The following is a 22072-nucleotide window of genomic DNA, read 5'->3' as shown; positions in this document are numbered from 1 at the left end:
TCTCTCCCCACGAAACTATCTCCCCTGATTCCCAATTAATAATAGGGTTGTGTCTCCTCAGCCAGGAGTACCCCAGGACTATGGGAATAGACGGAGAAGAAATGAGCATTAAGGATATATCCTCTTTATGCAGGATGCCAACAGTCAAGTTAATCGGTATGGTCTCATGGAAAATAACAGGTTCAAGTAACGGTCTACCATCGATGGCCTCGACAGCCAAAGGTGTCTCTTTTAACTGGGATGGAATAGCATGCTTGGCAGCAAAACCCTGATCTATAAAGCTCTCAGCAGCTCCAGAATCGATTAGTGCCATAGTCTTAACTACTCCCTTCTCCCACTTTAAAGAAACGGGTAACACAAGCCTGAGCTCCTTGTAGTTGTGAATAGAGGACAAAGTAGAAACACCCAAGGCCTGTCCTCTAGAGGAACTTAGGTGCGAGCGTTTCCCGAACGATTGGGACAATTTAGGCGTAAATGACCCCTGACTCCACAATACATACATAAACCCTCCCTTCTCCTGTACTGTCTCTCCCTTTCAGTGAGATGAGTACTGCCTATCTGCATAGGTTCAGGAATACGTAAGTCTTCGAACTCAGAGATTTGAAAGGTAGGTGCTAGTTTAAAGGAGGGTCTACGGGTCCTATCTCGAGTGTTCTGCCTCTCTCTTAAGCGTTCATCAATACGAGATATAAAAGAAATTAAATCCTCCAAATTTTCAGGGAGTTCTCTAGTAGCGACCTCGTCAAGAATTACATCTGATAACCCATTCAGAAACACATCTATATAAGCCTGTTCGTTCCACTTAACTTCTGCCGCCAAGGATCTGAACTCTAGTGCATAATCCACAAGTGTTCGATTGTCCTGTTTAAGGCGCAACATTAATCTAGCTGCATTGACCTTTCTGCCAGGAGGGTCAAAAGTTCTTCTAAACGCAGCTACAAAGGCATTATAATTATAGACTAGTGGATTATCATTCTCCCATAAAGGATTGGCCCATCTCAAAGCTTTTTCAATGAGCAGAGTAATAATAAATCCAACCTTTGCTCTATCTGTAGGATAAGAGCGGGGTTGTAATTCGAAATGGATGCTAATCTGGTTTAGAAAGCCACGACACTTCTCCGGTGACCCGCCATAACGTACTGGTGGGGTAATACGGGAAGAAGCCCCTACAGTGGCTACCTCTAGACCTGAGACTGCAGGAGAGATAGAAGGAGTACGTGTCTCCTCAGGTGGATTACTAGCACGGGACAAAAGTGCCTGTAGTGCCAAAGCCATCTGATCCATCCTATGTTCCATGGCGTCAAACCTGGGATCCGAAGAACCAAGCTGACTGTTTGTACCTGCAGGATCCATTGGCCCTGTCGTAATGTCAGGATCGGGACAGGGATCCAACACGCAGAGTACAAAGAGTGGAAAGGTACGTATACCGGGCCTTAGAATGGCCGGACTAACGTACCGAGAGTAAAGAATAGTCAGAGACAAGCCGAGGTCGAGGGAACGAGAAGACAGATAAGCGAGAGACAAGCCGGGTCAAGGGATAACAGAGAGACAGGGTAGTACAACGAGCCGAGTCAAAACCAAAAGAGCAAACTAGAATACCAGAGCACTGAGTGACTAGACAAGCTAGAACCACGACAGGGCAATGAGCTGAAGTAAGGAGTAAGGTTAAATACCCTGGCTCTGGATGGAAATCACGCCTCTGACAAGTACCGATTGGATATCGGACACTTGAGTGACAGATTGCTCGTGATAGCGTCATGACGTCACGTATTGAGCGTCCTGCTAGAAAAGGACGTGGATTCCTCGCGGCCGGTGTTTAAGTGACTGGATGAACCGCGAGGAACGGAGGAAACAGCTCGCCTGGACGGATACACCACCAAGTCTCTACCTCCCTTAGAGGTAGAGGCCTCAGGTACCCTGACACCTTGGTCCCCGGGTACCTCCAATCCAGTCTCCTTTTGTGAAAATATATCTAAAAGGGAAGTTCTCATTCTCCAACAGATATACATATATAAACTACACTGTTCTATAATGGTTATGGTGACTAGACTAGTCCTTTATTAGTTGTACTATAGGCCCAAAGACTGATAATGGGACACCTGGGTTTGTTTAAAAAAGACATGTTACCCACTCAAGGATGCTTCCTTCTTTGCTAGGCTATAAGGACCATGAAGACTGATGCCCACAGGACTAACAAAGCAGGCAATGTATTAATTTGATAATTTGTAATACATGGGATTTGATGGGATGAAGGATGGAAATAGGTTAAAGAAAAAACAAAACCAATAAAAAAAAAAAAAAACCAAAAACATACCTTACTGGCCTGATCGTTACCTTAACCCCTTAAGGACACATGACATGTGTGACATGTCATGATTCTCTTTTATTCCAGAAGTTTGGTCCTTAAGGGGTTAAAGGAAGCAGTTTAATCACCTTTGCTTCTGTTTATGCAGCCCTAGCCACAGATCCCCTGGCTGTGATTCACACAGCCTGCATGAAAACAAAATGGTTTCATTCTTTAATCAGATGTAACATACTTTAAAAGTTTAACTCCTGCTCTGTATATTGAACATTAATCACACATACTGTAAGTAGCTCCTGCAGGGTCTAGCAAGATATGAATAGAGTAGGGGATAATAATTACTGAATTAAACCGAATTTGCAATAAAGGAAGTGTAAATATTAGAGGACTCTTTACAGGAAGTGTTTAGTATGGCTGTGCAAGTCACATGCAGGGAGGTGTGCATATGGCTGTATAAACAAAGTGATTTAACACCTAAATGGCAGAGAATTGAGCAGTGAGACTGCAGGGGCATGATCTGTACACTAAAACTGCCTCATTAGGCTAAAGTTATTTTGGTGACTACAGGGTCCCTTTAAAGAGACTTAGCATTAGAAAGTTGTGACATTTGATAAGTACACAGAAATGTAGGATCAACTATTATGTTATATATAAAAAGTAAATATATTTATAGGCTAGGATGTCCAGAATATTATATAAAAAAAAAACATGCACATTCTGATTATTCTGTGATATATGAACACTTTTATTGAGTGTACATGTTTGCTAATCTTTACAGGTTTATGGTTTAGAAACTATATCCAAGTGGAATGTACAGAGAATTATTATAAAAGTTATGAATTCACATTCACTCTTGTTGTCCACAAAGACACAGAATAACTATACACATATTGAAGTACACATCTAACCCAAGCATACTGCTAACACAGTATCTATCAAGCATACTGTTTATTTATCTACATGAACTGTACCTTTTTGGCTTTAGTTTTCTTCTCAAATGTCTCAGACAGTGGTTTCTTCTTCTGCTGAACACTAGTTTTGGAAAAGAAGTCTTCAAACTCTTTGGTGTCAGCAATGCTGGGTTCCTTCAATGAGTCCCATAAGGTAGAATTCACGCTAGAACTGTGCAGAAGTATGTTAATATAATAATTAACATGATATTTACACACTCAAAGCACAGTGAAGACAAGCAGGCATTGCACAGCAATATACATAACATCACATTTATATAGTTACTGAGGTACATTCCAAAGACTATAACCTTCTCATAAGTTCAACTGCTTACCACCCATTCTTTCCCATCTCTGCACATTACCTGCTAACTTTGACTTGGATCCTTGTCCAGTACAGTGGCTTCATGGGACAGCCAGGTTCTACAGGTGGTTTCCGAGGTGCTTTGCTTGCAGATGAGATACCACCAAAAATTAGTCCAGGAGGTGGTGGAGGGCCGGCACCTGGCAGAGGTGGGGGTGGAGGAGGGCCGGCACCTGGCAGAGGTGGGGGTGGAGGAGGACCAGAGCCTGGCAGAGGAGGGGGAGGAGGGGGACCAGAGCCTGGAAGAGGAGGGGGTGGAGGGGGACCCCAACCTGGAAGAGGAGGGGGTGGAGGAGGGCCGGAACCAAGAGAAGGAACTGGTGGTGGCGGAGGAACAGAATTTGGAAGAAGGGGAGGTGGTTGTGGGTGTAATTCACTTCCCAAAAGAGAAATTGGTGAAGTTGGGGATGAGGCACTAGACAAGTTTTGGTTCAGAGAGGTGATATTTAGTTTCTTGGGTACAATGTTATTGGTCTTATGAGTCTTATTGTCTTCTTCACTTGGCTTCAGGAATGTGTCACGGTCAGTCTGAATGTATACATTGCGAAAGGTCTTTGGTGGATTCTCATCCTCAGTAGAAACACAGGCATCCTGTGTCTCTCCTTTCAAAAAATGTATTCTGTTCTGCAACTCATCCTGAAGACTTCGTATTGCATCCTGAAGTCTACTGGTCTGAACAGCTTGTTCCCCTCGTACATTGAAAACCTGAATTTCAAACTGAGACTGAAAAAGAAGAAAAACATTTAAATGTGAAAAAATAATAAAGTAAAAGGAATTTAGATTAAACAGACTGTGCAATAAAGGAACCTAAAATATCTAGGTTTCTTTTCAGGACGTGTTTGGGAGGGCTGTGCAAGTCACATGCAGGGAGGTGTGGCTAGGACTGTATAAACAAAGTAATTTAACTCATAAATGGCAGAGAATTGAGCAATGAGACTACAGGGGCATGATCTATACACCAAAGCGGCTTAATTAAACAAACATTGTTTTGGTGCCTATTGTGTCCCTTTAATGTGTATCCTTTGAGGTTTTGTAAACCCGTTTGGTGTCTTTTAAGCTACATTTTCAGCATACTTGTACAGACCTACGGAACATGTTAGTTCTCTTGAAAGAAAAGCTTATAACTAATAAAATGCATTCAATCCAGGAACCAGATGTCTCCAGCATTTTATAGTCTCATCAGATTACCCATTGTTCATTCTCAACACATTAGATAAAGTTGGATGATTGATGAGACCTCACTCTTCTAAATAAAAATTTAAATATAAAGACATTTGAGATGATCACTGTAAAAACTGCGATCAACCTAAAAAGCTGAAATCTGAAAACTATATGTCAAGCATTTTATTATGACAAACACAAATGAATAAAAATCCACCTCAGGGTTACAATGTCAAGACCTCCCTAATCACAGGATCATCTACAAACAGCTCGTGGCCTTAAATAAAGTCAATAGCAAGCATCACTACACAACATAAATAACATAATACCAGTTCAGCAAAACACAGACCAGCGGCATTTAGTGCTGGAGAAGCTTGTTGAATATGTGTTTACATTTTAACTTTTAGTCGTTGCAGCTAATGGCCAAACATCCTGAAATTTGAAGGCACTCAAGGCATGTGCCAGTTCTATCATGTGAGAAAAATGAACCTTGCAAGACAAGTCTTCTCCAAGTTAATGATATGCATATGTTTGCTTTCTAAAAGGGTAACCAAAAAAAATAAAACATTTTGTGCATTAATGTTTCTAAGGTTATGGGAAGACGACTTGAAAAATTAAAGTATGTGAAAAAGTAAAAGGCTGCCCTAGGGAGAGTTAGCTGAGCAAAAAAAAGTACTCTTATCTGAAATACCAGCATAGATCTAGGTTAAATCAGAAAACTATCTTCACTGTTTTTATCAGACACTGCAACAGTTACAATATAAAAAAAGATAAAATTAACATTTAACAGAATGTTGGTAAGGATTCCACCCATTTTGTGGTTCTCTTTGGACACCGTGAACCCAGGAGAAAAAAAGGAAATTATATGTAGTGTCAAGGGAAAAGTGATTCGTATTTTAATAATGTGCATTTTATTATGTGCGCTCGCCTCTAAACCTCCTTTGTCTTGCTAACCTAGGTAACTTTTAAAGACTCACTACAACAGGTTAATCACAGTTTAGGCCAGCGGAAAAATACTGACATTTAGTTTAGACGTTAAATCTTAATGAGATAAACATGAGAAGTGCATGTGTGACAATTATACCAATTTATTTTATCTTGTGTTTGGGTGTATTAAAAAAATAAAAGAACTGGAACAAATGTTTTATTGTTTACACATCTCTGCACTAGTCGATCAGAGCAAAAAAACGAAATGCTGCCCCCTGCTGACAAGCTAATAAAAGATCCAAAGTCGACATGCCTTCTTCACACTCATAAAATAATTTACATACCATATGATGACATGCATTTTAATCTACAACACTCTGAGTTCAAGTGCCCCACTTGTTTCCCCGTGGCCCCAAATATAAGCTTTTTGACTCATAAACCCCTGACAGTGGTAACTATTCATTGCATTCCGCACAATGTACATACATATAACATTTGGATGTCAATGAGGCCTTGAAAATGTTTTGAGGTGATACTTTGTGGACTGCAGTTGTGCGTTGTGAATTCCTCCACCATGTGTACAGTTGTATACATTGGCAACACAGCAGACAAACAAGCTTCATAAAAAAACAGGCTATTTTCCATACTGTAAACTTTTCAACTAATGTTAATCTCTCCTCCTCCAACGAAGTCAACATACTAAGAGTCTGGAGAGCAGATGAAGCGATGGCTGATAAAATGCCTTATGAGAATTTTGTTTTACTTTTTGGTCTTAATAAGTCATCATATTTTCCCAATAATGTTTTTTTTTTTTTTTGCAAATCTATTTGGTGAGCACATTTGGAAAGAAAAACCTATGTAATAAGGCATGGGTCATTAAATAGTAATTTTGCAGGGCCTTCTCATCATCATCAAATTGCCCTCAATTAATAATGTCTATCTGGCAGTTGGCAAGAGACTAAACAACTTGCATCTGGTCAGAATTAATGCGAGTAACCATTTTCTGCTCAGAAAACATAGCAACCAATTTCTAATGACATGGGTGGATACAATGCCGGAGATATCTATATAAATAAATAAAAAATAAAAAAAAAGATACATGCGGAACAGCTCCTCTATACGGATACATTAACCAGCACAAATTAATCTCAATATATAAATGCCAAAATAAATTGCTAAAATTGACATAAATGTGTTAAGGGATTTATATTGTTGGAGAAAGCAGACATAGGATTGTCCCTTCTCGTGATTCAATTCACAAGATGGAAGAGTCGTAAACAGAGTATCCCAACAGTTTCATCCACCTGGTGTTGTTTAAAGCCCTCTTTTATGGATTCATCTATGAGTAATGCACAGTTATAGATCTTATGAAAAACAAACATAAAAATCATAGGAGCGCATAGATCATTTTTATGTACTACGCATTATTTCAGAGCTTTACATTAAACGTTATGGCATGCATTTTCTGTATCAATGCAACAAGCACCGAGAAAGGTTTGAATTTAATGTATTGATGGACAAGTTTGTTTTTAACTCAACAAATACATAGTTCGTGCACAACATACAAAAATGACGATATATATGCCATGTATCTACATAAATGAATTTGTTCATTTCATTGATATAAGGAAGTGCAAAAGTAGGTTCCCATTTTGACAAAGAAAATAATTATTGGTTCGTAAATCTATAACGATCTTCGCGTGGCATAAATGAATAGAAAAAAACAAAACATAACTGTAAAACAGGTGGTTGGTAAGGAAAGAGAAGATCCTTTATTACCACAGGCTCAAAAAATAAATATTTAGATTCAGATATGATGTAGCCAACATCAAGACAACTGGTCTACACTATAGAATATTCTCTTGCTACACTGTTCTCCGACATGCCAAAGTGATACGCCTCTTGACATACAAGAACCTCAAAGTCTATTAAGCTGCGTTTTTACTCACATAACTCCCCTTTATAAACAAAATCTGTTTGCTGTGAAATCCATCTCTCGTGGCTCGCCCACGTGAGCAGAGGGTCCAACTGGCTCCAAAAAGAATTCAGCAGAAATAAAAACAAATACTGCAAGCATCAATAAATCCCAGCGACTTGTGCCAGGAAAAGAATAAAAAAAATAAAGAAACAGGAAGGAAATGAAAAGTGGTCACACCCAGGGCACATTGTAGAATTGACATTGTGTTCGTAGAGGAACCTTTATCAGTACGAAATCAATGATTTCTTCAAAAGATGTAAATGCTATTGTAGATTTGTCATAGATTTCCTCTCCAGTACCTTTTTTCCCCCTATCATTTTGTTTCACATTTGTTTCAGTTTAACCTAAGTATGCAATGCCCAACATTAATCATAAATAGAACCCTGAATATTGATTGGTACGGATCTTCTGTGATATATTAGGAGTGTGCAACTAACTCCACTCTCCAAATTATTTTACTCATATTGATGTAGAGTGGCTTCTAACATAGACATGCAGCTGGTATGCAATGATTATAAATATATCCCTTCTCTCTCTAAAAAAATAAAATAAAATAAAAAATATATATGAGGACAGAATATTGTCTACATTGACAATCCACTCTGGTTTGTTACTGAACTCTACCATGTATCTTTATAAACGTAGCGTAGTGTGCAGGGTAATGTGTGCTGGTCAGGGGGCTTTATGGTTAAAGAAAATTAGCAATTGAAAGAAAACAATAAAAAATAGAAGCCAAATCTAATCCAAAAGAAAACATGTTTGTTGGAAAATGAAAAACATAGCAATCAGGGGTCACAATGGGAGAGTTTGGATGACATGAAATCTGCATTCAGCCAGCAACCATAAAACAAGTCTGGTTGAGTCCAAGTACCTGGGACACTATGATCAGATGCACATGGGATCTTCACCTCTACAGAGCTGGAGGGAACCCCAGGCCCTCCAGGAAGACAGGGGATGAATTAATGCCTTTCTTTGAAATGTTAATGGAGAGTGGAAGCTTAAAAAAAAAAAAAAAAGGCAGGAAAAAATATTTTTCTAACCTTACACAACAGAATAAGACTGATGCAAGGAATGAGTCGGAGTGAGACGTTTACTGGTGTCAAACTGACCCTAGTCATTATGAAGTAAACACAAACACTTATAGTAGCCTTTAAAGAGCTTCATAAAAATCAGGTTTTCAGGAGATTGCTTAAAATATTGTAGAGTGGCACAGAGTGTTCATTTGTTGGCTTGCAACTTGGCAAAATCATAAGCTTACAGTTTGCTTTTAATGCTTGAGGACCCAATTAGACGCCTCTCATCTACGATGATTTGCCAGGGTTGAAATAACGATTACGGTGTTGGATGTTGTTTTGGTATTCTGACATGTGACTGCGTTCATAAGTCAATATGTTTTTGATTTTCTTAAAGAGAGCATAAGCTGCTCTACTGCAAACTTTACACCAGGAGCCATAACATTAAGAAATGCACTGGTAGCAAGCCTTCGATATGGCCTTAAAAAGTAGTTGTAGAAACATCTGAGTTTTATAGAATTATTATGGTTTATTCCACCATGTACACGCTTGATATGTCTGTAGAACTAAAATGTCAGCAGATTTATATATTGTGGAATAAATGGCATGATTTTATTAAGCCGTGCAAGTATTGGTTCTTTTTCAAAAGACCATCCATGAGGTTTTTTTGTGTTTTTTTTCCACCACCAAGTGAACTGCAGACATATTTGATATATGCAAACTAACTCTGGTTTGCATTCAAGTAAATATGTAAAAAACAGAGAGAAAATAGATGGATCACTTATGACCTTGTGTATCAGTGTTAATTTTGGTGGCACAATTCAATTTAGTTTTAGTCATAGTCTTTTGACTAAAAAGTAATTTTAGTTTAAGTCATATTTAGTCATCTGAATGGTTTTAGTTTTAGTCGACTAAATCTCAAAAAATGTTAGTCAACTAAAAGCTGACTAAAATTGTTAGACATCAAAATTAACACTTTTGTGTATAATTGATGTACATATTTGAAGTGCTTCCCTTACTAGACCAAGGGTTGATGGAGATATCTCTAGCTTTTCCTGGATGAAGAGGACTTGCCTAGAAAAAGTTCAGAGCAGATAAGGAGCTGCAGGTCAGATCCAAACTAAGGTCAGTATTTGTATAAAATTACACAGAAATAGTAACAAGGTCAGCAGTACATGAGAAGGGATGTGACACCACATTCTGTCCTATCATGTTTTATGACACTTGGGTCATTTTAAGTCCAAGCAATTCAGATTATTTTCCTCGTGCTTGTCCACTTTACGGTTTGGGAGATGCCAACCTGATGGAGGTTCATGATGACATTGGTCTCTTCTTTATTTGATCTTCAATATGGAGATGCCCTTACTTACGGTCTGCTACCCACTTGTAGTTTGCATCCTTTGGTTATGATTTAGGTAGTTTGAGTGTTCTGTTAGCCATTGTCATTGACCCATCTTTTTAAACTGATGTTACATACTTCTAATGTCCCAGATTGGAAATATTGATTGCACATGGGATATCAGCCAAGACAACCCTGAAAGCCTTCTGAGGCAAGTACAAATGATGAGGTCTTACATAGAAACATAGAGGTCTTCCTTAGAGGTCAATAACATTGTCAACATAAATATTTCAGGAGGTACATCAAAGCAAAATTTATTTAAATAATTGTGTACCCTTTATTACTATACTTTGTGTGACTTGTGAAAACGACCATGCACTGTAGTGAACAAGAATGAAAATCGGCACAGAAAAAATAAATTAAAAAAAATCATAAATTCTTAAAATTTGCTAGCATATGACAGGAAAACAACATTTTAATACTACAGAGAAGAGGTGGAGACATCAAGGGGAAAAAAGGGTTCCAAAAAACATAGCAGCTCTTTTTCCCATCTACTCGCTGGACTGCATATAGACTAGTTATCAAGAAATCCACTGTGATGTTCCAAGTATCATTAAAACCATCAGAATCTAAACAGAATCTACCGCCAACCACCATTAAACATGCAAACTGTGAAAGATATAAAGCATTGCAGCCTTTCAAAGTTTTCATCAAAAGCTCAGCTCCCAGAAACCAGAGCCAAGTTAGGGATAGAGAAAATATTAGAGGGCTGTGAGAACAAGTGCATGTTGGTGTGAAACTTGTCTTACCGGTTTCAGAACTACAAAATAATTGGCACACATTTTTTATTTATGTTTTAAATTGAAAAAATAATAATTTAGTGTGCCATTTCCTTACTGTCAATTGACCAAGGACAGAGCATAATTTTATTGACTTTTAAGTGCGTGATATACATAAGATGAGGGGGTTCAAGGAGCTATAGTAAAACGGTAAAAAAAAATCCTTTTATTCACTTTTGTATTTTTTCTTGCACACAGTTGATTTAGTACAGTGTTGCCTTCTTCCCTTTATTTTATATTATTTGACATTTCAGTCATATTATATTTACTGCTCTTCAGTAAATTATATTATATTGCCATAGGGACCACACTGCTGTGCATTACTCATATCCACAGCTTAGTGTGTTTTCCCATGTGCTACATTCTGTGGATTCATTTTATTTTGCTGGACTCCCTTAATAGTGACTCATTTATGTGAATTTTCTTTGGACATTTGGACTATTTTATTTATTTTTGGGAACATATGGATTTGAGCTAGATCTCATCTGTTATACACTATATATTTCATTATTATTTGTATTATTATTTTTTTTTACTGTGTTTTACTATAGCTCCTGGAACCCCCTCATCTTATGTATAGAAATTACATTTGTATATCTATTTACCCAGAGAGGATTAGTGACCCTGTTTCAAGTTTAAGAGCTATTTATCGAGAATTAATAGAAAGGATACCCACAGGTCAGGGCTTAAGAGAGGGAGAGCAGCAAGCTCACCTCAAAAGACCGATAGCCGAGGGTGTGCCCATATATCATAATATATAATATATGTCCCTAACATGAATCCCTTAGAGTAACGGGCTAAAAAACAATAAATCTTTAATAAAGCAATATTTTGGCTTATGGGTTAGGTTGTTCTAACCCTATAGCCAACTCTTTTCTGTATATTTATCGAGAATCGTGTTTTTTTATTTTTTTACACTGTGTATATGAATTTTATGTACTTTTACTCCCTCTACCTTTTGGCCTGACTACCTATACTTGTGTTTTTAGTACTTTTACTTCTGATTTCTTAACATTCTCTTATTTGTATTCTGTGCCTTTTATCTTTTTAACTGCATGAAGCGAATGTCCATCATGCAATCTAAAAAAATATAGTTTGTGCAATTTAGAAATACAGATACAGAGGTACAATAGGAAACAATGACATGACACAAAAGGCTTATTGAGTGCATTCAAATAGACTGGGGGGGAGACAACCTTCAGCACACAAGAGATTGTGAACATCATCTCCTTTAACGTGCTTACAGTCAAAATCCTGTCAAAGCATCAGGAGAGCATCAGTAGTCCACAAAATATGAAGTGCCAAAAGGTTGCCTATGCCTGAAATAAACTAGTGATGTGTTTTCCTCTCCAAATCATTTAGGTTAGTGGATAATTTTAGCTGTGAAAATAAATGTAAATATTAATAAAGAAATTCTCAGGATTCATTAAGAGACAGCAAACTAAAAGTCCTTTTTTTCCATTAAGGTTGGTGGGAACCCACTCTAGAATGTATGACTCCAGTAGAACACCTTGGAAGTTGGAGAACCTCTGGGGTGAACTTATGAGATCTTCTTTACAATTTAGTTTCACAAGTATCTCTAGTGATGCATGTTACACTGAAAATGGTTTCATCTTGTGCAACTGCATCAATTAGCAACTGGAATTCACTCAGTGTTTATTAAATGCTATGACTTGGCTGTTACAGAACATCGGATACTTTTGAAACCATTTATATAAGGACTTTATGCTCACTGGAGAACAATGTAAGGTTCACAGTAAGGCACAGGTTATACATTAATGGTGATGAAAGGAAAATTGGGTCCAGATCAGTTATCTTCAGAGGTCATCAGCAATCACATTATCTTTGAGATTTTCACTACTACTGTTAAATGAATGCATTCTTTGAAAAATACTGATTTATGACTAGATATTGCAAGTTCCTGTGGGACATTTATAAACAATTAAAAAAATTAAAGAGTCCTCTACCAAAAGCCTGGGAGTCTGAGGGTTCTACGCAGTATCCACCTTGTTTCTAGTACTCGCCCAACTTGGGGGTCACAGCCCATGAGTGCTCCTATAACAATTGGGTCTACTCCTGCCTTTACTTTCTATGTTCCTTCTGGGTCCTCTTTCAGTCCTTGTTTTTGACTCAGAGAGGAAGAAAAGAAAACAAGGTTGCGCCTAATAAAATGGAATATACCAAAGATAAAATAACAGGAGTAATATATGCAATAAAACAAATGTAGCTCAAAAACAATGGTATATAAGAGAGTAATAAAAAGTATTGAAGGGAACAGCCAGACTGGATAAAATCAAAAGTTCCTGTGATTCCAGAAGTACATGTAAAACATAAAAGAGAGAACTCCAATGGTACAGTATATTATAGAATATATATTAAAATCTATATAGCGTCTGTTCTACTCACATTTACCAGAGCTATATCCAGCTCTGGTGTGTATAGCGTGAAGTGCAATAATACCCACTTCTAGGATGTATGTGGTAGGTAGATTCTTCAGATTTCTGCAATGATAGAGGTTTCAAAACGGGAAGATAAAAAATGGCAAATAAAATATAGTGCTCACTGTAGAAATAAAACTTTAAAATAATTCACAGTATAGGAGATGTACTCACATTTGTTTGAGCAGGCTTACTGCTCGATGAGTAGGGCGCTTGTGGTATTATCCCTACCTAGGATTCTTTAGTCCTCGTTTAAGATGGTAAATCAGGATGCCAGATTAAGTATTAAAAAGTTCCTTTATTGGTATGAATAAATAAAATGTATCTGCAACGCGTTTCGCTCTGCAAGGCCTTTTTTCCAAATAGACCAAAAAAAAAAAAAAACATTTTATCTTTTTTGTCTACTTGAAATAGCCTTGCAAGGCTAAACGCGTTGTAGATATATTTTATTTATTCATACCAATAAAGGAACTTATTAATACTTTCTTAATCTGGCATCCTGATTTACCATCTTAAATGAGGACTAAAGAATCCTAGGTGTGGATAATGCCACCAGCGTTCTACTCATTGAGAAGTAAGCCTGCTCAAACAAAATGTGCTGTACATCTTCCCTACTGTGAATTATTTTAAAGTTTTATTTCTACAGTAAGCACAATATTTGCCATTTTTTATCTTTCCAGTTTGAAACCTCTATCATTGCAGAAATCTGAAGAATCTACCTACCACATATATCCTAAAAGTGGGGGTCATTCCATTTCACGCTATACACACCAGAGCTGGATATAGCTCTGGTAAATGTGAGTAGAACAGACGCTATATAGATTTTAATATATATATTCTATAATATACTGTACCATTGGAGTTCTCTCTTTTATGTTTTACATGTACTTCTGGGATCACAAGCATTTCACCTCCAAGAACTTTTGATTTTATCCAGTCTGGCTGTTCCCTTCAAGACTTTTTATTACTCTCTTATATACCATTGTATTTGAACTACATTTGTTTTATTGTATATATTACTCATGTTATTTTTATCTTTGGTATATTCCATTTTATTAGGTGCAACCTTATTTTCTTTTCTTCCTCTCTATTGCAAATTGTGGGGTATCAAGAACTTTTTTTTACTTTATTCATTTTAGGACCACCCTTAATTTGGCAAACATACAAGGCCATAACTAAAGGCAAGTGCACACGTCATGGGAAACTCCCGGACCTGGGGAACTTCCATCAACTTGGGACAAGAGGGCTCCCCAAAGTCTGAATAGCTTATCTGTTGTTTATACTAAGACGTAAGTGCACAGTCGTGGGAGATTCCCGGATTTGGGGAAGTTCCATTAACTTGGGGTTACCACAGTATATTGTGTACTGAAAAAGTCGTAGCATAGCCTTGAAGCTTGTTTATGCATTATTGTTATTGTAATTCGTCTGGGACAAAATGGCGCAAACATATTATGCACTGAGGTTATTGCTTAAAGAAACAGTTATGAAAAACAATATGTTCCATTTCTAACACCTTGTCAGTTTGCAATCTCTCTTAAAGACAAAGTACACAGTTTAAGAAATACAACATTTCATTCTAAAACTTGTAATATTTGCATTTGCCAATAACAAGGCGCTTTTTGTTTTGTTGACCTTTATCAGAGGCAAGCATTCCAGTAGCCTACCAGTAGTTGGTGTTTTGATATTCTGGTGTTTCCATTCCCTTTATGAGCATTGCTCATGTACTGACTCATATGCCAATTGATCTTGGAGGCTATGATGCATGACAGGACCTTCCATTATGTGGGGAGGCTGGTGATTAGGGTCAGGATTACTAATTGATCCAGCACATAGAATTGTATCACACCTAGGACTAAAAGGTAACGTCTTACCGGGCCTTAGCATTGCCGGAGTCAACGTACCAAAGAATAGTCAGGATACTTGCCGAGGTCGGGGACACAGAATGGGACACAATGATGAGGGAAAGCCAAAAGTCAGGGATACCAGAATACAGGGAAGTCAAAACAAAGCCAAAGTCAAAAAACAGAAATAAACGCTCAGAAACACATTCTCGGACAACCACTAAGGGAATCCACGACAGGGCAATGGGGAGAAGTAAAAAGGTGTTTAAATTAGCCCTTAACAATTCTAATTGTCAGAATTCGGCCTTTGAACCCAGAACGTGCTCGCACGTCTACCACGTGACGTCACACGCACACCGACGTCGTCATCAACGTGGGTGGGAGTGGGGCTATAATTTGGCGTGGACCCGCTGTGACCGGCGTCTATCAACATGTTGCAGGAGTCAGATACACTGAAGCATGGCCGCTGGGCATAGATACTGTAAGGGGAGGATGAGTATGTTACAATTAGTTAGTAGTTACACAGTGTTCCATTGCGAGGGTCTTTAATGACGAGTATTGTTCTGACTTGCGCTAGCCAGTCAGGGTGGGAGCCTGTTGCTAGTAGCCGCTTCATTTGTGCTGTGTTGTTAATTTCTTTATCCAGTAGGTGTGGATCATTTCAGGTAAAGGGGCTGACCAACTCTTCATGTGGTCTACTTGCTGTATTTATATTTCCGACAGCGATGGTGACTAGTTCCAGTTCTGGGAGCATGTAGTTGTCTTCCGTAAAGTGTAGTAGTCACTGGGCTTTGGTGTTATGTAATGCTTCTTTCTCCCAGATCTTCTTCAAGTACTGTTCAGCTTCTGCTCTGGGTGGGTTTTGGGTGAATATGTTGTGGTTACTCTGCAACTGTGCATACACCTTGGATAGCGCTTAGCTAAACAGATCATTTCTTCTCTTTGCCTGTGCTTCTCTGATATATCTGCTCAGTCTTGTTACCAGTGCTGTCAATGTATGCTTAGCTGTCTCCAAAGCCTTTGATATAGGAAAACCCTTATAATTTCTCATTAGCCAGGATCTATCCTTAATCTCTCGACCTCTGTGAAGCTGATCCATGTAGCGGAGCTCAGGACTCAGGCTGAGTACCACCGTTATAATTTCCTTATTCCAGGAGAAAATCAGGCTTTTGTGATTACAGCTCCCCACAGACACTAGACGACACATAATATCCAAAAATCTAAATTTTCAAAGCTCATTTGTCAACAAGGAGGAAAAATATCACCCACATTTCACAGCTAGCCTATCCTACAGTGTGACAGACTTCATAACCAAAAGGGAGATCAGACTGTTTCTTTTCTTTTATCTGGTTGCTCAAATCTACTAACAAAACACACAAAACAAAACAAAGTCCCTTTCACAGAGTAGATCTTCCAAGTCTACGTAGTGTACGGATCCCACACAGCCAGCTCAAGATCTCGGAGAGCGGCAGCCTCTCCTCTGATTTCTGTGTAGGCCACAAAGCCTCGAGTTGGGCAAATCGGTTGCAGAGTGGTTAAGATGAGATATCATCGCATTCACCGTTGTCTCGTTGGCACAGATAATGCTTAATTGTGGTCCTCCGATCGAACAGGCTGGGTATATCCCCCGATTTTGTGTGTCCGACGCGGGAACTCTTGCAACCCACGTCTGGTCTGCTTAACCATCAGGCTCCGCCCCCAGAAGAAGCATATTTGAAGGCAGCAGGAAATCAGACTACCCTCAAAATTCCAAATGCAGCTCAATGAGAAATCTTTGCAAAGCAGGTGGTCTGGGCAATTGCTGCCTCTTCAATTAAGCTCCACTGAACTAAACAATCAGAAAGTAACAGAATTAGCAGTCTGATTAACAGCCAGGGGGTGTTACAAGGTTAATGTATAAAATTGCCAATTTCTACTGAAATCTGTGTATAATGAATAGAAGACACACTCTTCACACATGAAGCATTCATCAATCTAAAATGCTTTAAACGTTTTAAGTGTTTCTTTAAAAAAGCAAAACAAGAAAGGCAAGCAGTGGCAAAAAAAAAAGCACACTGTAATACCTGCTCAAACTCCCTTGCTATACTGCTGACATTTCCGAGCCATGGTCGCCCGGGTGCACCCATGCATGATCACATGGGGTGGAGAGTGACCTTTAACCTGACACGTCAACTAGGCAACACAAACGTGAGAGAGACACGCATGCTTGAGGCAACCCCAAACTCCTTGATAGCCTTCATAATACAGGGGCAGTATGGAGGTCTGTTGAAGACTGCATGCCATCTCACAGGAGCCCTATTAAAAAACAGAGCAGCTGATCTATCATTCACAAGTTCTGTGCTGTTTCAGTGAATACCTGGCCTTTGGCTTGTATCACCACTCCAGTACCTTTCTCCCTAGGACTTCTGACCTTTGAACGGCCTTGGCCTAGACTCTGCCTAGCCCGATTCTGGATTGTTTCCTTTGGACTTTATTACAATAGCAGTAGTAAGGATAAATTAAAGAAAGAGTACACCCAGCCTATAGTGAAAAAAGAAAGGGCATTGCTTTATACTCCTAAAGTGAGGGAAAGAGGCAACATGAGCAATGATATGTAAATGAGATCTGATGGAAAAAAATTAATTATATTACGAGCTGCACCTCAATCCTATGTTTTCTTCTGTGTTAGGTTTTATGGCTGCACTATTAATTCATTAATTATATTATGTGTGTCACAAGGTGTGTGTGTATTATACATATATACACAAACACACACACACACACACACCTTGTGACGTACATAATGTAAGTAATTACTAGGACAGCCATAAAACACTGAAGTAAAGATATGAATGCTATGATATTTGAATTACCATGGCATCTATCCATCTGTAAAATATGCAAAGTGCTAAAATAGCATGCAATGATTAACAGTCTCATGTGGTGGTACCTCAGATATGAGAGGTACTGTTTTAATTACTGAAAAATAGATGCAGAGCGCCGCAATTGTGGAACGACCTCCCGCACACTTTAAAATCTTCCCCAAGCCTAAAGTCCTTTAAGAGATCCCTCTCTACATACCTCAAAACAGAATGCACGTGTCATGGTTAATTATATATTTCCTACCTGTTCGATGTTAAATTTTGTATATCAATATTGTTTTTGTATCTTATTGTACCATAATGTATCAATGCAATGTTTTGTGGACCCGGACATACTTGAAAATGACAGAAATCTCAATGTATCTCTCCTGGTAAAATAATTTATAAATAAATAAATAAATGTAAGAGATATTCTGATGGAGAGTAATGCTGCCCTCATGTGGTGAAGTTGTGAAATGCGGTTTTGTCCAAATAAGTTGGGAACAGTCCAAACACCAAAACTACTACTACCACTCACTAACTACTAGAAGCCACTGAAATTGTTATGGTGCCAGGAGTGTCCAGACACCTCATTCCCCCATCGTAAATAGTCACAACTTATTAGAATAGTTTGACTTATCCAGAGGTCAGCTGGGCACCAGCTCCCTGCTTCATCTTGAGACAAAAGCACTCAACACAGAGCTTAGCTTATTGGCTGAGAGCGAGCAGCTGACTATATCAAACTGAGCTAGCACTGCAGGGCTTAGCTCAGGAGAGCCAACAGAAACTCCTCCTCCAGCGGACTCCAAAAAAGAAGTCAAACAGGTCTAAAATGGTTTTACTACCTACAAAGATGAGGTGCCAGATCACGTCTGTTACCATAACATTACACACACTGTAGTGTATTAATCTACCAGGTGAATGACATTTTTTGTGATATTATGGATATTTGTCAAGTCTTCCAGCACACTTAGTCTCTGCTGTGTTCATTTGTACTGTACTCTCACACACATCTACAGTACCCTGTTATCTATTGTCTCTCTGGGATTGGATTCATTTGGCCGGTTTATATCCTGTGAACCTGTGCCTCCTGACCTTTTGCTATTCCCATCTAAGCTTTATCCCTATTGGTAATTTGCTTTGGTTTTGTGTGTGTTCAGCTGGTTACTGCATTTGGGGCTCCTCCTGTAAAACCTGACAATATGCAAATAATAATAATGCAGTCACAGTACCTTCAGCGTTTCCACCTCCTCCTTGTGTTCCCTCTTCAAGTGTAAAATAGCGGCTTGATATTCTGTAAAATAAGATGTTGATAGGAAAGATATGTACTTGTTTAAATATTCAAGGCATACAATAAAAAATAAATAGTGTATAGGCGCATCACAATTTTGATGTAAATTTGGTACGTAGCTAAGATACTGTGCGGGTAGCGCAACGGATATAATGGTGCTTCCCACATACACCAAACACAGAAAACAAGTCACATATACAATATATCAGTGTATACACCTTCCCAGTGCAAATATAGAAAATTAGGTAATATCACCATATAAGTAGAAAAAAAAAAATAACTACCAATAGGTATCTCGTAACTCAATATAGGATTAGAATCTGAATAGATATTGTCACAGTTGCGGGTAAGCCTTAAAACATAACTTTTAACAGTATACTAAAAGTGGATACAAGGGGGCGGGGCCTGGCAGCCAAGATGGCCGGCAGCATGATCTCGGAGCTCCTGCTACATCGGATCAAAGAGCTGAGATAACGAGCGATCCGACAGCGCTGCCGACTCACGGTGACCAGCAAAGTACACGGGACGACATAAGCCCTATAACGATACCAACCTGGCACCGGAGAGTCGAAGAACGGCTGAAATCGACCATGCGGCCTATTCCGGAGCGGGACCTGTGGTCTGGGGGGAGCAGCCGATCCCGCGGCCCGGGACACGCTCACCAGCGAGAAAGCTTTGTAGCCCCACCACCCCCCCCTATGGACCGGCGGGGGATATCCCGGTCCTCGCCGGGGGCGAATACCCCCATGACCCGAAGAACCCAAGCGACAAAACCCGCAAGCACCCAAGGCCTAACCAAGATGGCGGCTAAGCGGCAGACAAAGACGAGGCATACACTCACCAAGCCGCCGAAGCATATCCCGCAATTCTATGACCAGATCTGTACCTACCTTTGGTCGAAATTGTGTGCACGGAGACAGCTCTTCAGATGGGCAATAAGAGAGGTGGAGGCATGGATCCGCCCAGCTACCAGGCGCAGTTTGCGGGACTCTCTCACCCGCGCCTATGGAGCGGCATCTCGAGCGCAACGGAGCAGCCAAACCACAAGGCGGGAAAAGGCGCCATGCTCCCCGGGCTGCAAAACTCCTGTTCCTGGGCCCCAAAGCAAAACGCACTGCTGTAAATGACATGCCGATCACGCGGCGAACCCTACCACTGCTAAACGGCAAGGCACTAACCCACACGGGGGAACGCGTGGATCACATCGAGACACCGCTCACGACGCAGGAGGGTTGCTGACAAGGAAACCAGAAAAGAAGAGGACCCATCCAAGACCAGCCAGTGAAGAAACCAACGGACTCTGGTTACTCACGGGAACCGGTGCGGTGAGAGTGGGAATAGGGTGACCGGCGCCAGGATGACTCAGGCTGATGCCACGTTTGTCCCCTGTCACACCTGACAACACGGACTGGCATGAGATCCGACCGCTAACCATTGACATTCACTGCTTATATACTATACCACACAGATGATGCCTATATTCTCAGAGCTGTTTATATGTTGTTTCATGTTAGGCTCTGCCTCCCGCCATTTGGAGCCAAAACAGCATCTGGGTTTCTGCTGTGCTCATTCAAGAGACGCAGGGATGAAGATGCTGAGGCTATCATGACTATTGCAGAGACTTATAGCCTGTTGCTTAATGTCTGTTCTAGCTAACGATCTTGTTCACAAGCAGAATAATGCAAATATATCCGTTCTCAAGCATAATTGATGCAACACTGCAGTCTTACAGCATATGCATGGCCAGTCTGTAATTTGTTCACTGATTCTCTGCCTTAGTATTGCATTGCTCTATTGGTATTTACTTAATTCCATCACACAGTGAACTCATAAGCAAAATGTATCACACTATTATGCCTCAAGCTGTTGTAACTAAGGCATGGGCAGCAGGGTTGGTGTATTAATGTTGTATTAACCCCCGGTCCACCAGGGTGTGAGGGGTCTGGGCCTGTTGGTTTCTTTTTGCATATCTCCAAAACAGTTATTTCTCAGCAGTAGAGCAACAGTAATTAACAGTAATTAACCAGTCTTACCTTACACCTTGAACTGCCTGGCAAAGCATACAGTTAAATTTCTGTGTTCTATTTGTTTTTAAAAACAACCATTGAGCAGTCTTAATTACTATATCTTATACTTCAGCGGCAGGCTCAACGGCAGACTCTATTGCTATAGATACACAAGCATGTAACTATCACTACCTTTCTCTTTACCATTAAGGCAGTTCTGATGGGCTGATACCCATATCTGTTTATGTTTGCGTTTTTCTTTTGTTCCTAATATCGTTTTTTCTTAAAATCGTGACAATCTAGAATACTAAAATCAACCACTGAGCAGTCTTAATTCTTATATCTTATACTACAGCGGCAGGCTCAACGGCAGACTCAATTGCTATAGATATACAAGCATGTAACTATCAGTACTTTTCTCTTTACCATGGAGGCAGTTCCGATGGGCTGATGCTCATAGCTATTTCTGTTTGCATTCTTATCTTCATATCGTTTTTTCTAAATATTGTGTCAGGCTTGATCACTAAAAACAAAAATTGTGCAGTCTTAATCAATGTCGTAGCTCTGTTAACCATTAATGGGCGATTACTACTGAAATGACAACACCGACATGTATGTAACTTTCATCCTGCACTCAAAAATAAAGAATTTAAAAAAAAAAAAAAAAAAGTGGATACAAAAAATAAAAAATAAGTGATAAAAACAAAAGCAAAAAGCTAAATATTAGTCCTGTGTTAATAATCTTGCTACAGAGGCACAGGTACCATCTATTTGCAGGTATAG

The 22072-nt window shown here is 39.4% G+C and overlaps 1 protein-coding gene across 1 annotated transcript in view; it reads right to left on the bottom strand.

The window, feature by feature from the left end:
- Nucleotides 1-22072, bottom strand: part of FMN1 (formin 1) — a 130990-nt gene that overhangs the window by 79173 nt on the left and 29745 nt on the right. Inside the window, exons 3-5 of the mRNA XM_063439910.1 lie at nt 19225-19286; nt 3618-4339; nt 3274-3424 (exon numbers count right to left, since the gene is read on the bottom strand). Of these exons, the coding sequence (XP_063295980.1) occupies nt 3274-3424; nt 3618-4339; nt 19225-19286 (935 nt within the window). The remainder of the gene's footprint in view (nt 1-3273; nt 3425-3617; nt 4340-19224; nt 19287-22072) is intronic.

The sequence above is a fragment of the Pelobates fuscus genome, chromosome 13 (genome assembly GCF_036172605.1).
Source record: "Pelobates fuscus isolate aPelFus1 chromosome 13, aPelFus1.pri, whole genome shotgun sequence".
NCBI lineage: Eukaryota > Metazoa > Chordata > Amphibia > Anura > Pelobatidae > Pelobates > Pelobates fuscus.
The sequence above is the reverse complement of the archived record's forward strand: the minus strand, read 5'-3'. Positions and strand labels throughout refer to the sequence as shown.